The 15453-nt window shown below is 54.7% G+C and overlaps 1 protein-coding gene across 2 annotated transcripts; it reads left to right on the top strand.

Moving 5' to 3' along the window:
• The first annotated feature begins 1658 nt into the window (after positions 1 to 1658).
• On the top strand, positions 1659 to 15312 carry CTSB (cathepsin B). Of its 2 annotated transcripts, none has more exons than XM_065632086.1 (10): positions 1659 to 1747; positions 7655 to 7806; positions 8358 to 8443; positions 8853 to 8967; positions 9281 to 9399; positions 10090 to 10175; positions 11551 to 11697; positions 12604 to 12720; positions 13582 to 13710; positions 13797 to 15312. In XM_065632086.1, the coding sequence occupies exons 2-10, from the start codon at positions 7681 to 7683 to the stop codon at positions 13892 to 13894; spliced, it is 1023 nt and encodes a 340-aa protein (XP_065488158.1). In that variant the 5' UTR covers positions 1659 to 1747; positions 7655 to 7680; the 3' UTR covers positions 13895 to 15312. The 2 variants fall into 2 exon arrangements, with proteins under 2 accessions (XP_065488158.1, XP_065488159.1); XM_065632087.1 differs by having other exon boundaries at positions 1746 to 1827.
• Positions 15313 to 15453: the final 141 nt, after the last annotated feature.

Raw genomic sequence — 15453 nt, 5'->3', positions numbered from 1 at the left:
TCAGCCTGTCCTCCCAGCAGGGCTGGTCCAGCCTCGGATCATTTCTGGGGCTCCTCTGGCCCCTCTCCAGCAGGTCCATGTGTGTCCTGTGCTGAGGACCCAGAGCTGGACCAGCCCTGCAGGGGGGTCTCACCAGAGTGGGGCAGAGGGGCAGGATCACCTCCCTCCACCTGCTGCTCACGCTCCTTGTGATGCAGCCCAAGATACGATTAACCTTCTGGGCTGCAAGCGCACATTGCTGGCTCATGTCCAATCTTTCCTCCCCCAGCACCCCAAGTCCTTCTCCTGGGAGTTGCTCTCCACCCCTTCACCCCACAGCCTGGACTGATACCAGCGATTACCCCGACCCAGGTGCAGGACCTTGCACTTGGCCTTGTTGAACCTCACGAGTTCCACATGGCCCCATTTCTCCAGCTTGCACAGGTCCCTCTGGATGGCATCCTGTCCCTCGGGTGTGTCAGGGGTGGCAGAGGGATGCAAGTGGGCTGGAGAAGGGATGCGGGCGGGATGGAGCAGGGATGCAGGCAGGAGCTGGGATGCACGCAGGAGCTGGGATGCAGCAGGAGCCAGGATGCAGGCAGGAGAAGGGATGCAGCAGGAGCCAGGATGCAGGCAGGAGAAGGGATGCAGGCAGGAGCCGGGATGCAGCAGGAGCCGGGACGCAGGCAGGTGAAGGGATGCAGGCAGGAGCCGGGATGCAGGCAGGAGAAGGGATGCAGGCAGGAGAAGGGATGCAGACAGGAGCCGGGATGCAGGCAGGAGAAGGGATGCAGCAGGAGCCGGGACGCAGGCAGGTGAAGGGATGCAGGCAGGAGCCGGGATGCAGCAGGAGCCGGGATGCAGCAGGAGAAGGGATGCAGACAGGAGAAGGGATGCATCAGGAGCCGGGATGCAGGCAGGAGAAGGGATGCAGCAGGAGCCGGGACGCAGGCAGGTGAAGGGATGCAGGCAGGAGAAGGGATGCAGCAGGAGCCGGGACGCAGGCAGGTGAAGGGATGCAGGCAGGAGAAGGGATGCAGGCAGGAGCTGGGATGCAGACAGGAGAAGGGATGCAGCAGGAGCCGGGATGCAGCAGGAGCAGGGAAGCAGGCAGGAGCCGGGACGCAGGCAGGAGAAGGGATGCAGCAGGAGCCGGGATGCAGGCAGGAGAAGGGATGCAGCAGGAGCCGGGACGCAGGCAGGAGAAGGGGTGCAGACAGGACAAGGGATGCAGCAGGAGCCGGGATGCAGGCAGGAGAAGGGATGCAGCAGGAGCCGGGACGCAGGCAGGAGCCGGGATGCAGGCAGGAGAAGGGATGCAGCAGGAGCCGGGATGCAGCAGGAGCCGGGACGCAGGCAGGAGCCGGGATGCAGGCAGGAGCCGGGATGCAGCAGGAGAAGGGATGCAGCAGGAGCCGGGATGCAGGCAGGAGCCGGGATGCAGGCAGGAGAAGGGATGCAGCAGGAGCCGGGATGCAGCAGGAGCCGGGACGCAGGCAGGAGCCGGGATGCAGGCAGGAGCCGGGATGCAGCAGGAGAAGGGATGCAGCAGGAGCCGGGATGCAGGCAGGAGAAGGGGTGCAGCAGGAGCCGGGATGCAGCAGGAGCTGGGAAGCCAGCCGGCTGGGGGCGGGCAGCGGGCGGGCGGGAGGCGGGGAGCGGGCAGGATGCAGTCACGCCGGGGGCGGGCCGGGATGACTCAGCCGCCGGGCGCTGCCCCTTCCGCGGCCGCCGAGGAACCGCGGGGCCGGCCGGGCTGCGTGGGGCGGTGAGTCCCGGCGGGGGGGGGCGGGCCGGGGCCATAAGGAGCGCAGCGGGGCGCGGGTGCGGGCGCTGCAGTGGGGACAGGTAAGGGGGTGCCGGGGGGGATGCTGCGGTGCACGGACCGGCGTGGGGCAGGGGGACACGCGTAGAGGGGTGCGGATGGGGATGTGGAGCAGTGGGGCTTTTAGGGAGCTCCGCACCCGCGGGGGGACCCCAGCCCTGCGCCCGCGGGGTGCGGCGGAACATGCAGCAGAAGCGTCTCCCACGGTTTCCAGCTGCATTTTGGGGTATTTTTTGGCCGCGGCGGGTTCGGGAGGGATGCTCAGCGGCTCAGCTACGGGCGAGGTTTGTTGCAGGGGAGATGCCATTAACCCTTAGTGCGCCTGAGAAACAGCAAATCTTCGTGTAAGCGGCGGGGAAGCAGAGAGGAAACCTTGTTTTCATAATGAAGACTGGGAAAAAAAAAAAATCCCCAGCCCTGCTCGTCAGCTGACGCTAAGGAGGTTGGTTTAGCACTGAAGTGTTTCTGGGAACATCCCGTGACGTGTCGCCGAGCTGGGGTCTGGCACCAGGACTTGGAGATGGCGATGGATAAAAGCTGCCTCACATCTGTCTGATGTGCAATGTATCAGTCGTCCATATATCTTGCTCTCAGGGTTGTTCTGCAGGCGTGATACAGCAAAGTTTGCTTCCTGCTTGTATTTACCTCTAGGTTGGAAGGTTGAGGGTGCAGATGAGGGCGAGGAGTTTCTGTGGTGCAGGGTGTCTGCGGCAGCAGCTGGGCTCTTGTGCAAGACTCTGGTTTGTGGATTGGTCTGTAAGAGGAAAAAAAAAATAATAGTAAAAAAAAAAATCAGTGCAGTTTGCACTTTCTGTGAATGCAAGCTGCAGAGGGGAGCACTGCAGCTTGCCTCAAAATGTATTTATTTTGCCAGATATCTGACTTGTGATAATGGTTTTACTTTCCTGGAAAGGAGGTGGGGAAGAGTGGCTTGTGCTTTTTTTTTCTTTTTTAGTTTTTTTAATAAGGCAAAAAAAAATTTCGAGCTTTGACAATGCAGTAGTGGCTGTAATGATGTCACCTGTCACCAGGCCATGAGTTTGGTGCGTGCCGGTGGGGCCACCAAGCTACTAACCTTGGTGGCACAGCAAGCTAAGCTGGATCTCTTTGTTTATGCACTTGCTTTATTGTGGCTTAGAGTCACGCACCAAATATTGGCAGCCAGAACAAAGGACAAAGCTCAGCTTGGGTAAAGGGCTGCTTGCTGGAGGAGGACACATGACTTGGGCTTTGCTGGGCACTGCTCACCCTGAGGGGTGGGGGTGTCGTAGCTATGAGGGTGGGACAGCTTTTATCTTCCTCAGATGGTTGGAAAATGGTGTGTAGGTGCTTCTGTCTGTGCCTGGAGGGGTTTGGCCCAGACAACGAAGGCGCTGAGAGGTGCTTCAGGGCTGTGACTTATCTCCTGGCCTGACCTGCCTAAACGGAGTCATGTGAGCTGGGCTTTGAATAGCCAGGTTTGGGTTTCTTTGATTTTTTTTTTTTTTTTTTTTTTTTTGGTGGAGAGCACTGGGCAGAAAAATGCGACTTGTAGGCTTTGATTTCCGAGTAACAAGAAGACCTTCACGGTGGGGCACTGCAGAGGGATCTGCTGTTGTGTTGCATCTGCGCATCTCCCTCGGCTGCTGCGAGGAGGCTGTGCGACCCTGCTCATCCTTGCCGTAACGCGGTCCAAACAGTTTTCCTCGGGAAAACGGCCAGGAAACCGCCTCTGCCTCCGAGATCTCCCGGTCAGGAGGGATGGAGAAGGCACCTGGGTGATGTCACCTCCGTCCCCGCAGAGGGACTGCGGGTGGGTGGTGCAGCAGCAGCCGCAGCGTCTCCCTTTGGATGCTCTCCTCCCTCGCGCGCTGCAGCTGCTCTGAGCAGCTCATGTTGAAGAGCCTTCAGCCTCGGTGCTTCCTCCTCGCTTGACTGGGAGTGTGTGTGGGGGGGTGTCAAGGGCTGCACTCAGGTGGCCCGAATTTCCTCTTTTTAAGCAACCTGCTGGCTGAATTGTGACAGTCCCACCCAGGGTTAGGCATGCTGGCGAGTTATTTTTTTGTTCATCCTTCAAGAAATCACATTCCTGGATACTTTGGATCCCAGAGCAGGAGGCAGGGGACTTGTCCACAGCTCGAGAGGAGGTGGATTTATTTGCAAGCCCCAAACATCCTCCTGCCATCTGGAGAGTTTGCCACGGTGAAGCTGCTGTGTCTTAAGAAGTCCAACAGCCAAGTTTTGCTTCTTGTTTTCAAGCTGACGGGCTGTGATGGGACATGACCTGTGCAGACAGCCTTTGCCAGGGTTATCCTAAAGCTACAAGGCACCTCCAGGGACATGGAGGATGCAAAGGGAAGGGATCTGCTGGGGTTGCTGGAGAAGCCCCTCTGGCCTGTTCACCCCGCAGAAAGAAGAGCAGATATCTGCCGGGTGCAGCAGCTGCTATGCAAGTTCGGTTTTTGGTGCTGCTCTTTTGGTGGTGTCTAAAACGTCCGCGTGTGCAGAGGAGATAGCGGCCGTGGGGGAAGCACGGGTGCGGTAACGCTGCCATGGGAAGCGTCTTTCTGCTGGTATCTGTGGGGAAACGGGGGTGATGTTGGGAACCGGCAGCTTTTTCTTACTCCCTGCATTGCCGCTGGGGTCGACATGCCTCTGGCTGCACGTGACTTGCTGTCCGCGGAAATTTATCCTCCAAGTCCCGTGCCTGTGCTTTCTATATATAGATTTGCTGTACACAGGGCACTTGCGAAAGGCAGGGGAGGAAGAAATTGCATGAGATGGAGGGTTTCCCCTTCCTTCTCCACCCAGGTCGTGGGATACTTCGTGCCATCCAGTTGAGAATATCATCCCCCAAATTCATGCCCAGGGGAGACTTCGTAGAACAGTTTGGGTTGGCAGGGACTTCGAAGCTCCCCCAGTGCCCCCCCTGCCATGAGCAGGGACATCTGCACCAGCTCAGGTTGCTCAGAGCCCCGTCCAGCCTGGCCTGGGATGTCTCCAGGGATGGTTCGTCCACCACCTCTCTGGCCAACCTGGGCCAGGCTCTCACCACCCTCGTAAACAATTTCTTCCTCATGTCCGGCCTGAATCTCCCCTCCTTCGGTTTAAAACCATCACCCCTGTCCTATTGCAACAGGCCCTGCTAAAATATCTGTCCCTATGAGATAAAGGATTTCCCCTTCATTCTCCACCCAGATCTTGAGATAATCTGTGCCACCCAGCCGAGAGCATCAGCTCCCCTCCAAAACTCCGTGCCTGTAGGAGACTTGGCGAGATGCTCTTTGCTGAAAACAGGAGCCGGTCGGTCGTTATTTGGGTCGTGCTGGGTGGCCGCGTCACGGGGCAGATGCAGCGCGGCAGAGCGTAAAAGACGAGCGCCCGTCGGAATGGAAGCCGCCTGCTATCTTTTTTCATTTTGGCCTCGGGTTGCCTGGAGCTGGCAGGCTGCAGCCGCTGTGCTCGGGTAAGCTGAGCGTGGGAGATGTCCCATGTCCGTCCCCGCAAGAGCGCGGTGCAAGCAGCCGTGTCCGTGTGGGAGGCTTTGCGGGGCAGGTTGCAGCGTGCCAGCAAGTATACAAGCATCCTGCTGAAAACAAAAGCGTGTCGGGCGGCTTCTGGCCTCGAAGCTGCCTCCCTTCCGTGCTACAGAAAATATAAAGCAGGCTGCAGGCAGTGCAGGGGGTTTTGGGGTTGTTTTTTTTGGTTTTGTGTTTGTGATTCTGTTGGGGTGTTTTTTTTAAAAGATTTTTAAGAAGTGATGCTTCAGCTCAGGTCTGTCACCTATACGCTTGCTATGGCCATGTTGAAAGCGAAAATCACACTAGACTTAGAAATGTATATTTGTTTCTCGGGGTATAACCTCTTTCCTGCTGTGTAAGCAGCAGACCGGTGGGGACACCAGCAATGCCAGCGAGTCCCTTGTCTGGGAGATGCCTCTATGCAAGCAAATACACATGAAATACCTTCAAAGAGGTGAGATTTGAGGGTAGGAGGATCCACGTGCTGCTGCAGCTCAAATAGCTTTTGGGCTGAGCATCCTGCTAAAAGCCTGGAGAGTGGGAAGAAAAATAAATAGTGGAAGGAAGAGCAGGAAAGGGAAAAAAAAAAAATACAGTTAGCTGCAGCCGCCTGGGCTTGTCGCTGGCAGAAAGTAGGACACTCCTGCTGGGTTTTCTTCTCTGGGAAGGCTAAACTTGGCTGTGAGTGGGTGGAAGCAGCCTGCATGGGAATCTGTGCGTGTCTCCCCATCCCCTGCTCGGCAAGTCCTGCTGCTGCGGGGCTGGAGAGCTGCTGGCAAGAGCTGCGTGTCCAGTTCTTTGGGTGTATTTGTCCAGAAGGGTTTAAGCCCAGGCTTGCAAAGGTGATTACATGTTCAGCTTGCTGAGATGGGCAGGAGTTAAAGCTTAAATATCTCTGCTGTTCAGGCTGCTGTGGAGTATTTGAGGTCCTGGGTCATTCACCAGGCTCGGTGCTCATCGGGTTGGATGTGGGGTGGGTGGAAGGGAAACTGGGAGGTTTTGGAGGAGGATGAGGATGAATTGGTGTGTTCGCAGAGGTTATACAATCATAGAACAGCTTGAGTGGGAAGGGACCTTCCAAGCTCCCCCAGTGCCCCCCCTGCCATGAGCAGGGACATCTGCACCAGCTCAGGTTGCTCAGAGCCCCGTCCAGCCTGGCCTGGGATGTCTCCAGGGATGGTTCAGCCACCACCTCTCTGGCCAACCTGGGACAGGCTCTCACCACCCTCAGTGCAAGCAATTTCTTCCTCATGTCTGGCCTGAATCTCCCCTCCTTTAGTTTAAAACCATCACCCCTTGTTCTATCGCAACAGGCCCTGCTAAAAAGTCCATCCCCATCTTTCTCATCAGCCCTATTTGAAGTCCAGAAAGGCCACACTAAGGTCTCCCCGGAGCTTCTCTTCTCCAGCTGAACCCCCCAGCTCTCTCAGCCTGTCCTCCCAGCAGAGCTGCTCCAGCCTCGGGTCATTTCTGGGGCTCCTCTGGCCCCTCTCCAGCAGGTCCATGTGTGTCCTGTGCTGAAAAGGCTGAGCAGCCCGTGGCCCATCTGCACATCTGAGTCAGGAGTGGGGATGCTGGTGTTGGGGGTTAAACTGCAGCTGAGCAATTTAAAGTGAATTAGGTTAAAGGAGGCAGGAGAACAGAGAAACCCCTGGAGCATCTTTGGGCAGGGTGATGCTCTGGTCCTCTCTTGCTGTGCTCCTGGTTTTCCCCTGCATCTCTGTGCCTTAATTTGAGATTTTCCTGGTGCCCTGTACCAAGGGTTGGGGCTTCACAGCCTCTCTCATGACAAACCCCGAGTGGGAAGGCAGCGCAGGCAGCTCTGATGTGCACAGACCCCCTCTGCATGGGCAGGAGTTCCCTACTTCAGGGTTGTCACCCCAATCAGGGTCCCCATGGCAATGGGCTGGCCAAAATGATGCTGTAAAGCCCCAAAAATGTGATTTGGAGCGATATCTTCAAAGGGAAGAGCACGGCACTAGGGCAGGCACAAGCAAGTCCTGCCTGCAGTTTGCCATGGTGGGGGGAGTCACCTGGTCCTTATTCTCCAGCGTTGTGGAAGTAAACACTGCTTTTAATACCCTCCAAATCCCTTGGATCTGCTTCAAAAGATATTTTCCTGCTGCTACTAATCCTTAAGTGGTCGACAAACAGGGTTGCCTTGTCTGGTTTCTTCTGAGGAGGGGGAGTTATTAGTCGGCTCCTGTGTCTCTCCTGACCTTTGGGGTAAATCGGGATCAGGAGGGACTTCAGGCGGCCACGTGTCTTATCCTCCCACGTGTTGCTGTGACATTCCTCCTGCCAAGCCCGCCTTGGGAAGGTTTCCAGTGATGCCCAAATCTGGCTGCAGGTGGAGTGTCCTGTTTTGTCGCCAAGATGTGGCCGTCCGTGTCCATCCTGTGCGTCCTGGTGGCCTTCGCCAATGCTCGCAGCGTTCCTTACTACCCTCCTCTCTCCAGTGACTTGGTCAACCACATAAACAAGCTCAACACCACCTGGAAGGTGAGTACCAGTTTGCTTTTTGTTTTGTTTTGGGTTTTTTTGATGCATTGCTTGAGAGTCTCTTTGTGGGATCTAATAGCTGAGCTCTGGGAGTCTCATCACTGTGGTTGCATCAAACCAGCCTTGGTCCCAGTTGACTTCTCCAATGAGTTGATGCCATCAGGGATTCTTGTGGTGACAGTAACTGTGCAGCTTCTCCTTGGAGGAGAACACTGAATTCATAGACTAGAAGCAATGCTGAGACTTTGTGGGAGGTTGGAAACAAGCAGCAAGTGTCCATCTGCATTGGTGACCTGGCCAAAACCTCCTTGATGAGGCTGCTACGGCCAAAGCCTAGAGTTGGACCTTAGCTTAGTGGTCACGAAGTACTGATCCTGGAAGGAGCTGTGTTGCTCTGTGTCCCTATGTAGTTTGGCTCTTGGCCCGTGGATTTTAAAACAAGTGCCAGACCCCGGGTGGGTTTGATGGAGATCTGGAGCACCAGGCTGGTCCCAGCAATGCACTTGGTGGCTGTGGAGAGTCACGTCCCGTTTCTCTGTGTCTCTTCCCAGGCAGGGCACAACTTCCACAACACCGACATGAGCTACGTGAAGCAGCTCTGCGGCACCTTCTTGGGTGGACCCAAGCTCCCTGAGAGGTGAGAAGATGATGAAAGCCCTGTAAACACTTGTGTGGATGCTCCTGGTGTGTCTGGAGTGCCTGAGGGTCTCCCCTGGCAGGCTGTGAGTTGGGGTTCACCTGGGTGCAGCTTGCTGGACATCTTGCTTGGAGTTAAGCACAGGATCACGCATGGCTGGAACATCCATCCTCCGTCCTGCCAAATACTTGACCAATTGTGTAATTTGTACTCCTTGGAACTTAAAAACACTGGAGGAGCTGCTGACCTGGTCTGAGGACGTCAGAAGTATTTGTTCTCCTTCAGTAAGCAAACAGCGAGAGCACTCGTCCTCTAGGTCACCTTTAGAGGAGGTTGGAGAGCCCTGTGCATCCAGTCCTGTTGTCAAACTGCTGTTCCTATAACAGGACTTCCCTCTTCTCGCTTGCAGGGTGGATTTTGCTGCAGATATGGAGCTGCCCGATAGCTTTGACTCACGGACACAGTGGCCCAACTGTCCTACCATCAGTGAGATAAGAGACCAGGGCTCTTGTGGCTCTTGCTGGGTAAGAGCATGGGCGGTTTAAGATCGTCTCAAAACAGAGTTTACTGGCCAAAATAACTGCTGTTGAGTTCGCTACTGAATTGCATAAATGGGAGGAGACGTGGGGGATCCTGTGGTGCCGGAGTTTCTTGGTGGGCTTCTCCTAGCCAGGCTCGTGCTTGCTGCACTCGTTGCCAAAGGTTCATAGAATGATTTGGGTTGGAAAGGACCTTGAAAGCTCATCTAGCCCAACCCCCTGCCATGAGCAGGTTGCCCAGTTTCTCTCTCCTCACCAGCTTTAATGGTCTTCCCTTGGACTTTGGGGTTGTCTGCAGGCTTTCGGTGCCGTGGAAGCGATTTCGGACAGAATCTGCGTTCACACGAACGCCAAGGTGAGTGTGGAGGTCTCGGCGGAGGACTTGCTGTCGTGCTGCGGCTTCGAGTGCGGGATGGGGTGAGCTGCTCTTGGTTCTTGTGCACTCAAAAGGTGGGTGGGAGGAGCGGGGACAGAACTCAAAGACGCTGATCATTTCAGCCCTGGCTTCCTAGGCTCTTTAGGAAGCCCCACCAGTGCTTTGTGCTGTAGATGCTGGAGTTAGGTGGGAACATAAAGGTGACTGCATGGACTGAACGTCCCTCGGGGGCACATCCTGCTTCCAGCAGGAGCTGAATGATGATGGATGGTGGAGGGAGAGCAAGCATGTAGTGATGCTTTTCCCTACAGAGTTGACAGCAACCTAAGCCAAAGGAAGGCTGTTTTAATAGCCCCGAAGCCGTGGTTTTCAGGCACAAGTTGGTTTTTTTTGCCTGTGGCTTTTGCAGTTGTTGAAAGCAGGGTGGGGAGTTGAGTCACCAAGTTGTGTGACTTTTGCTGCTCCTGGTGACAGAGGCTGACCAGGGACCTGGTAAGGAGGCACTACTGCTTTGGGATGTGGAGGCATGGATGCTCTTAGATCCTTCTTGCCTAGAGGCTTTGGTGTCTTGAGGCCTATAAATCCTGGGGAAGGCAGGGACAGACTTAAAAAGGTTCAACGTGCTGAAAGCTTCACTTCAGCCATCCCCAGCTGGCTTCATGTCCCCCACATCCCCCAAAAGGGGGTGGCTCTGGACAGGCTGGAGCTGGAACTGCTGCCTCTTTATCCAGGTGCAATGGTGGTTACCCCTCCGGCGCGTGGAGGTACTGGACGGAGAAGGGACTCGTGTCTGGAGGACTCTACGATTCCCATGTGGGTAAGTCCTGGTGAAAGCAAAGTCCCTTGTGAAAGCAAAGAGGAGCATCTCTGCTCAGTTACAGGTCTGTGTCCTTCAGGGTGCTTCTCTTCTCGTCTGCATCCTTGTGGCTGCTCCCTCCTTTGGGGCTGGACTCATAGAATCACAGAATGGTTTGGGTTGGAAGGGACCTTCAAAGCTCACCCAGTCCCACCTGTGCCATGAGCAGGGACATCTGCACCAGCTCAGGTTGCTCAGAGCCCTGTCCAGCCTGGCCTGGGATGTCTCCAGGGATGGTTCATCCACCACCTCTCTGGCCAACCTGGGACAGGCTCTCACCACCCCCAGTGGAAACAATTTCCTTCTCATGTCTGGCCTGAATCTCCCCTCCTTTAGTTTGAAACCCATCACCCCTTGTCCTATCTTAACAGATTCTGCTAAAAAGTCCATCCCCATCTTTCTTATAGGTCCCTTATAAGTACAGAAAGGCCACAATAAGGTCTCCCCGGATCTTCTCTTCTCCAGACTGAACACCCCAACTCTCTCAGCCTGTCCTCACAGGAGAGGTGCTCCAGCCTCTGATAATTTCAGACACCTCTGCTATCCCCGCTGGCTGCTCTCGTTCCCATGGCACCTGGTCACCCCTTTGGGACAAGGGTCCTTGAGCAGCACCTAGTGGCAGGAGACCCATCCAGGAAGGGAGCACAGTGTCCAGACTTAACAACCACTCAAGGTTTCTGCTTAAAATCATAGAATCATGGAATAGTTTGGATTGGAAGGGACCTTCCCAGCTCCCCCAGTGCCCCCCCTGCCATGAGCAGGGACATCTGCACCAGCTCAGGTTGCTCAGAGCCCCGTCCAGCCTGGCCTGGGATGTCTCCAGGGATGGTTCATCCACCACCTCTCTGGCCAACCTGGGACAGGCTCTCACCACCCTCAGTGTAAAAAAAAAAAAAAAATTTCTTCTTCATGTCTAACCTGAATGAATCAGGCTATGAATTTTTTTGTTGTTGCTGGTTTTGGACCAGTTCAATACACTTTGGATGATGGCAGGGGTCTTCCTGACATATTTCCCACTCTAAAGGCAACTTCCAGACTGGAAACCTCTGCTTCTTCCCAGCATGGTCATGAGTTGGTTCATGTTTCCATCTTTTCCATCACCTTGTCAAGAGGGAGGTGGTGGGAAGCAGGTCCAGAGGTGAAGCCCATTGCTGATGCAGGGATTGCTCATCTGGCGGTGGCAGACCTACTCCTGCTCGCACCCCACTGATCTGTGGGGCTTTGGGGTCAGAAGGGTCATACCCTTTCTTGGGGTATCTGGTTCCTTCTCCAGTGTGGCTGTTGGGGACAGGGGTGCTTGGGGACAGCCACTTCATGCCACTTCTGTCCTTGGCAGGCTGCCGTCCCTACTCCATCCCACCCTGTGAGCACCACGTCAACGGCTCCCGGCCACCCTGCACCGGGGAGGGGGGAGAAACCCCCCGGTGCAGCCGCCGCTGCGAACCCGGCTACTCGCCCTCGTACAAGGAGGACAAGCACTACGGTAAGGGAGGTGGCCTCTGACACTGCTCAGTGCTCCAGAGCTGCTCCTGGTGGTAGCTCGGTGGGGTTGGCAGGGTTAGACCTCTTCCAAAGCTGTTTTACGGTGCTTATGGTCCATGCTTTCTGGGTGGGTGGTGCTGGAGCAAAGGTAAGCCTGGCAGATGCTCAGTGTTTGCTGAGACTCAACTGAGACAGGGGAGCTGATCTGAGTCATAGAATCATTTTGATTGGAAAAGACCTTTGAGATCATTGAATCCAACTGTTAACCTCACACTGCCAAGTCCACCAGTAACCCATGTCCCTAAGAACCTCATCTCCACGTCTTTTAAACCCCTCCAGGGATGGTGGCTCCACCACTGCCCTGGGCACCACTAAACCATGTCCCTAAGAACCTCATCTACGCATCTTTTAACCATCTCCAGGGATGGTGGCTCCACCACTGCCCTGCACAGCCTGTTCCAATGCCCGACACCTGCCTGGCTTGAAGAGCATGGTGCTGAGTCCTGGGGGATTCTGGTGTCAAAGCCATCTCCTTCCCACTCCTTGGTGGTAGCCAGCCCTATACACGTAGGATAGTCTGGCTGCTTCTTGGAGATTTGTCTTAGCCTGGAGTAATTTGGTTTGGTTTGGAATTGAGGAAGTATAAGAGGAAAACTTCCTGTTGAAGCTGCCTGGAAATAGGTTTTTGGGTACAGAATAAACCTCTTCAGTTAAATAGAAGAGGAATGGTTGGAGCCCACTTGCCCTGCCTGTTTGTGCTGGTGCCTCTGAAAAGCTGGGTTTGAATTTAACCTTTAAATGGAGAAGGCTTCTTGCATGGGCACGCCAAGCAGTCACCGTCCAGCTGTCCCAAGACCTCTGTGGCCTGACAATGCTGTACTAATGGTGTGACTTTTTTCCTCCCTAGGCATCACATCCTACGGTGTCCCTCGCAGTGAGAAGGAAATCATGGCTGAGATCTACAAGAACGGCCCGGTGGAAGGAGCCTTTATTGTCTATGAGGACTTTCTGATGTACAAGTCTGGTGAGCATCAGCATGAAGGGTGCAGGGACTCCTGTTCCTACTTCATCCATAAGGTCTCTCTTGTGTGGCCCTTGTCCCTCTACTCAAGTCTGAAATAACATCTCATGTTCACGCTTAAGTATCTGGTGTTAGAAGAACATGGGCAGATGCCATCTCCAGTATCTAATGGTTTATAACAAGAGGAACAGGTGCTTGGGACCAGAATTGCAGCTGAGAACAACAGCTAGGATTTTAGGTAAAACCCTGGTAGATGGTTCTCCTGGTGTGGCCCCAGTTCCTTGTTCTGAACTGCTTTGAATGTGCCACCTTTGGGACCTTTGCCAAGTATCTCTGGGTGTGCTGGGTGCTGAGCTGACACTTAGAATCACAGAATGGTTTGGGTTGGAAGGGACCTCCAAAGCTCCCCCAGTGCCCCCCCTGCCATGAGCAGGGACATCTGCACCAGCTCAGGTTGCTCAGAGCCCCGTCCAGCCTGGCCTGGGATGTCTCCAGGGATGGTTCATCCACCACCTCTCTGGCCAACCTGGGACAGGCTCTCACCACCCTCAGCGCAAACAATTTCTTCCTCATATCTGGCCTGAATCTCCCCTCCTTTGGTTTAAAACCATCACCCCTTGTCCTATCTCAACAGGCCCTGCTAAAAACTTTGTCCCCATCTTTCTCATCGGCCCCTCTTAGGTACTTAGCATCAGCCTTTCTTCCACTAAGCTTCAGGTTTGTGTTTAACCAAAACAACCATCTCGGGCGGCCTCTGGGCTTCGATATCGATTGTCTCCCAAGCTGGCCACGGTCCGAAGCGGGGGCAGACGTGGTGCCCGTTGGCGTGTTGCGGCGTTGACGTGTTGCGGTGTTGCCGTGCAGGGGTCTACCAGCACGTGACCGGCGAGCAGGTTGGAGGCCACGCGATCCGCATCCTGGGCTGGGGGGCGGACAACGGCACTCCGTACTGGCTGGCGGCCAACTCCTGGAACACCGACTGGGGGGACAACGGTGAGGAGCCCCGAGATGCTGCTCCCCTTCCCCCTTCTTCTTGGCGTGGCAGGGAGGTTGACTTTTTGCCCTTGATGTTCTTCCAGGCTTTTTCAAAATCCTCCGAGGAGAGGACCACTGCGGCATCGAGTCTGAGATCGTGGCCGGCATCCCCAGCACGGAGCAGTACTGGAAGAGGGTGTAACGTTGATCAAACCACAAATAATCCTGAGTCCTTGATGCTTTTAGCTGATAGCGGGTTGGGTACAGAATCCCCTTCCCCCTCCCCCAAGAGACTATAGTTGAGGTTACTTTATTAAAGCTTTTTATCTTTTTTTTTTTTTTTTAATTTTATTTTAATTGCGTGGTGGAGCTGGAGCTGCTCTCTGCAAGCTCCTGGTGGGTCACAGCTATGGGGCATTCCCTGCTCAAAGGACTGCTGGAGGGCTCGCTGGCCTCTTGCACTGTAGTATTTGGTTAGCCCGGGTTATTTGGGTAGCCCAGACCCCTTCCAGCCCAGTTCGTTACTGGGAAGAAGCAGTAGGTTTGTGCTGGGACCAGGGACTTGGTGGGGCAGCGGAGATGGACCCAGCTGGGAAGCCACGGGGTGATTTGTGCAGCCCTGGCTGGGTTGGTCAGACTGTTAAGGCAGGGGATGTTAGTGTGTGCCTTGAATTGGCTAAACTTAGACCTTTTAATGACAAAAATACTGACAAACTCAATGTGGGGCTGGCTCTGGCCTGAGCTGTGTTGGGGCCCCTCCTGCCTGCAGCAAGTCCTTTGTGCATCGCTTGCTCTGCTCCATCCTCTCAGCTGCCTTTTAAACCACTAGTTCCTCCGCTGTTTATTTGTTGTTTTTCTTTTTCTGCTGTAGTCTGGGGTTATTGATCCTAGAGAAGGGCCTGGCTGGAGCTCCATGAGCCTTTGATCAGATGTCCTGCAAGCATCTTAGGAGCATGCTGGGAAGAGGAACCCACTTCTCATCCATAGAATTGTAAAATAATTGGTGTTGGAAGGGACCTTCAAGGCTCCCCCAGTGCCCCCCCTGTCATGAGCAGGGACATCTGCACCAGCTCAGGTTGCTCAGAGCCCCGTCCAGCCTGGCCTGGGATGTCTCCAGGGATGGGGAGCTCGGTGCGTGCAGCGGGTTGTACATCCAAAATTGGTGTGGGGCTTTGGGGCTGCAGGTGCTGAGCACTGAGCAGAGATGATGTTCCCCGTGTCTGCTGCAGGGAGTTCATGCAGGTGCTTGGAGATATTTTGCTAACTTGCACACTATTGAAGCTTTTTTCTTTTTTTTTTTTTTTTTTTTAGCCACAGGCATTAAGGAAGAAGGAAAAAACTTTATTTTTATTATGGAGGGGGAGGTGTAATAGCCATGTAGGAGGAATCATGTGATTTGCCAACACTAATATAGTGAAAGAGCTTTTTTTTTTTAATTTTAAAGCACAAAGTATATTGCTGAGCTGAGGCTATGGGCCTGAGACATGTGAAACAAGCTCTCCCTTGCACTGTAAAATAGCCCCTTACCTCTGCTTACTGCCACCAGTGAGACAGAGCTGTGGTGTATGTGAATGGAACAACTGTGCCAATAAATGATTTCTCCAATGTCTTGTCTCCTGACCCCTGGCTGCTTCTCCTTGACTTCCAGCCACCTCAGACTACTGTCCTGTTCTCTGTGTGTTGTGGAAGCCAGGTGAGACCCTTCTGTCTTCATGCAAGGGTGGTCAGTCCCAGCCCTGTCCTCTGGCCATACTGGGGACA

Source organism: Caloenas nicobarica, chromosome 3 (assembly GCF_036013445.1).
Source record: "Caloenas nicobarica isolate bCalNic1 chromosome 3, bCalNic1.hap1, whole genome shotgun sequence".
NCBI lineage: Eukaryota > Metazoa > Chordata > Aves > Columbiformes > Columbidae > Caloenas > Caloenas nicobarica.
Note: the sequence above shows the minus strand (reverse complement) of the source record. Positions and strands in the feature narration are given on the sequence as shown.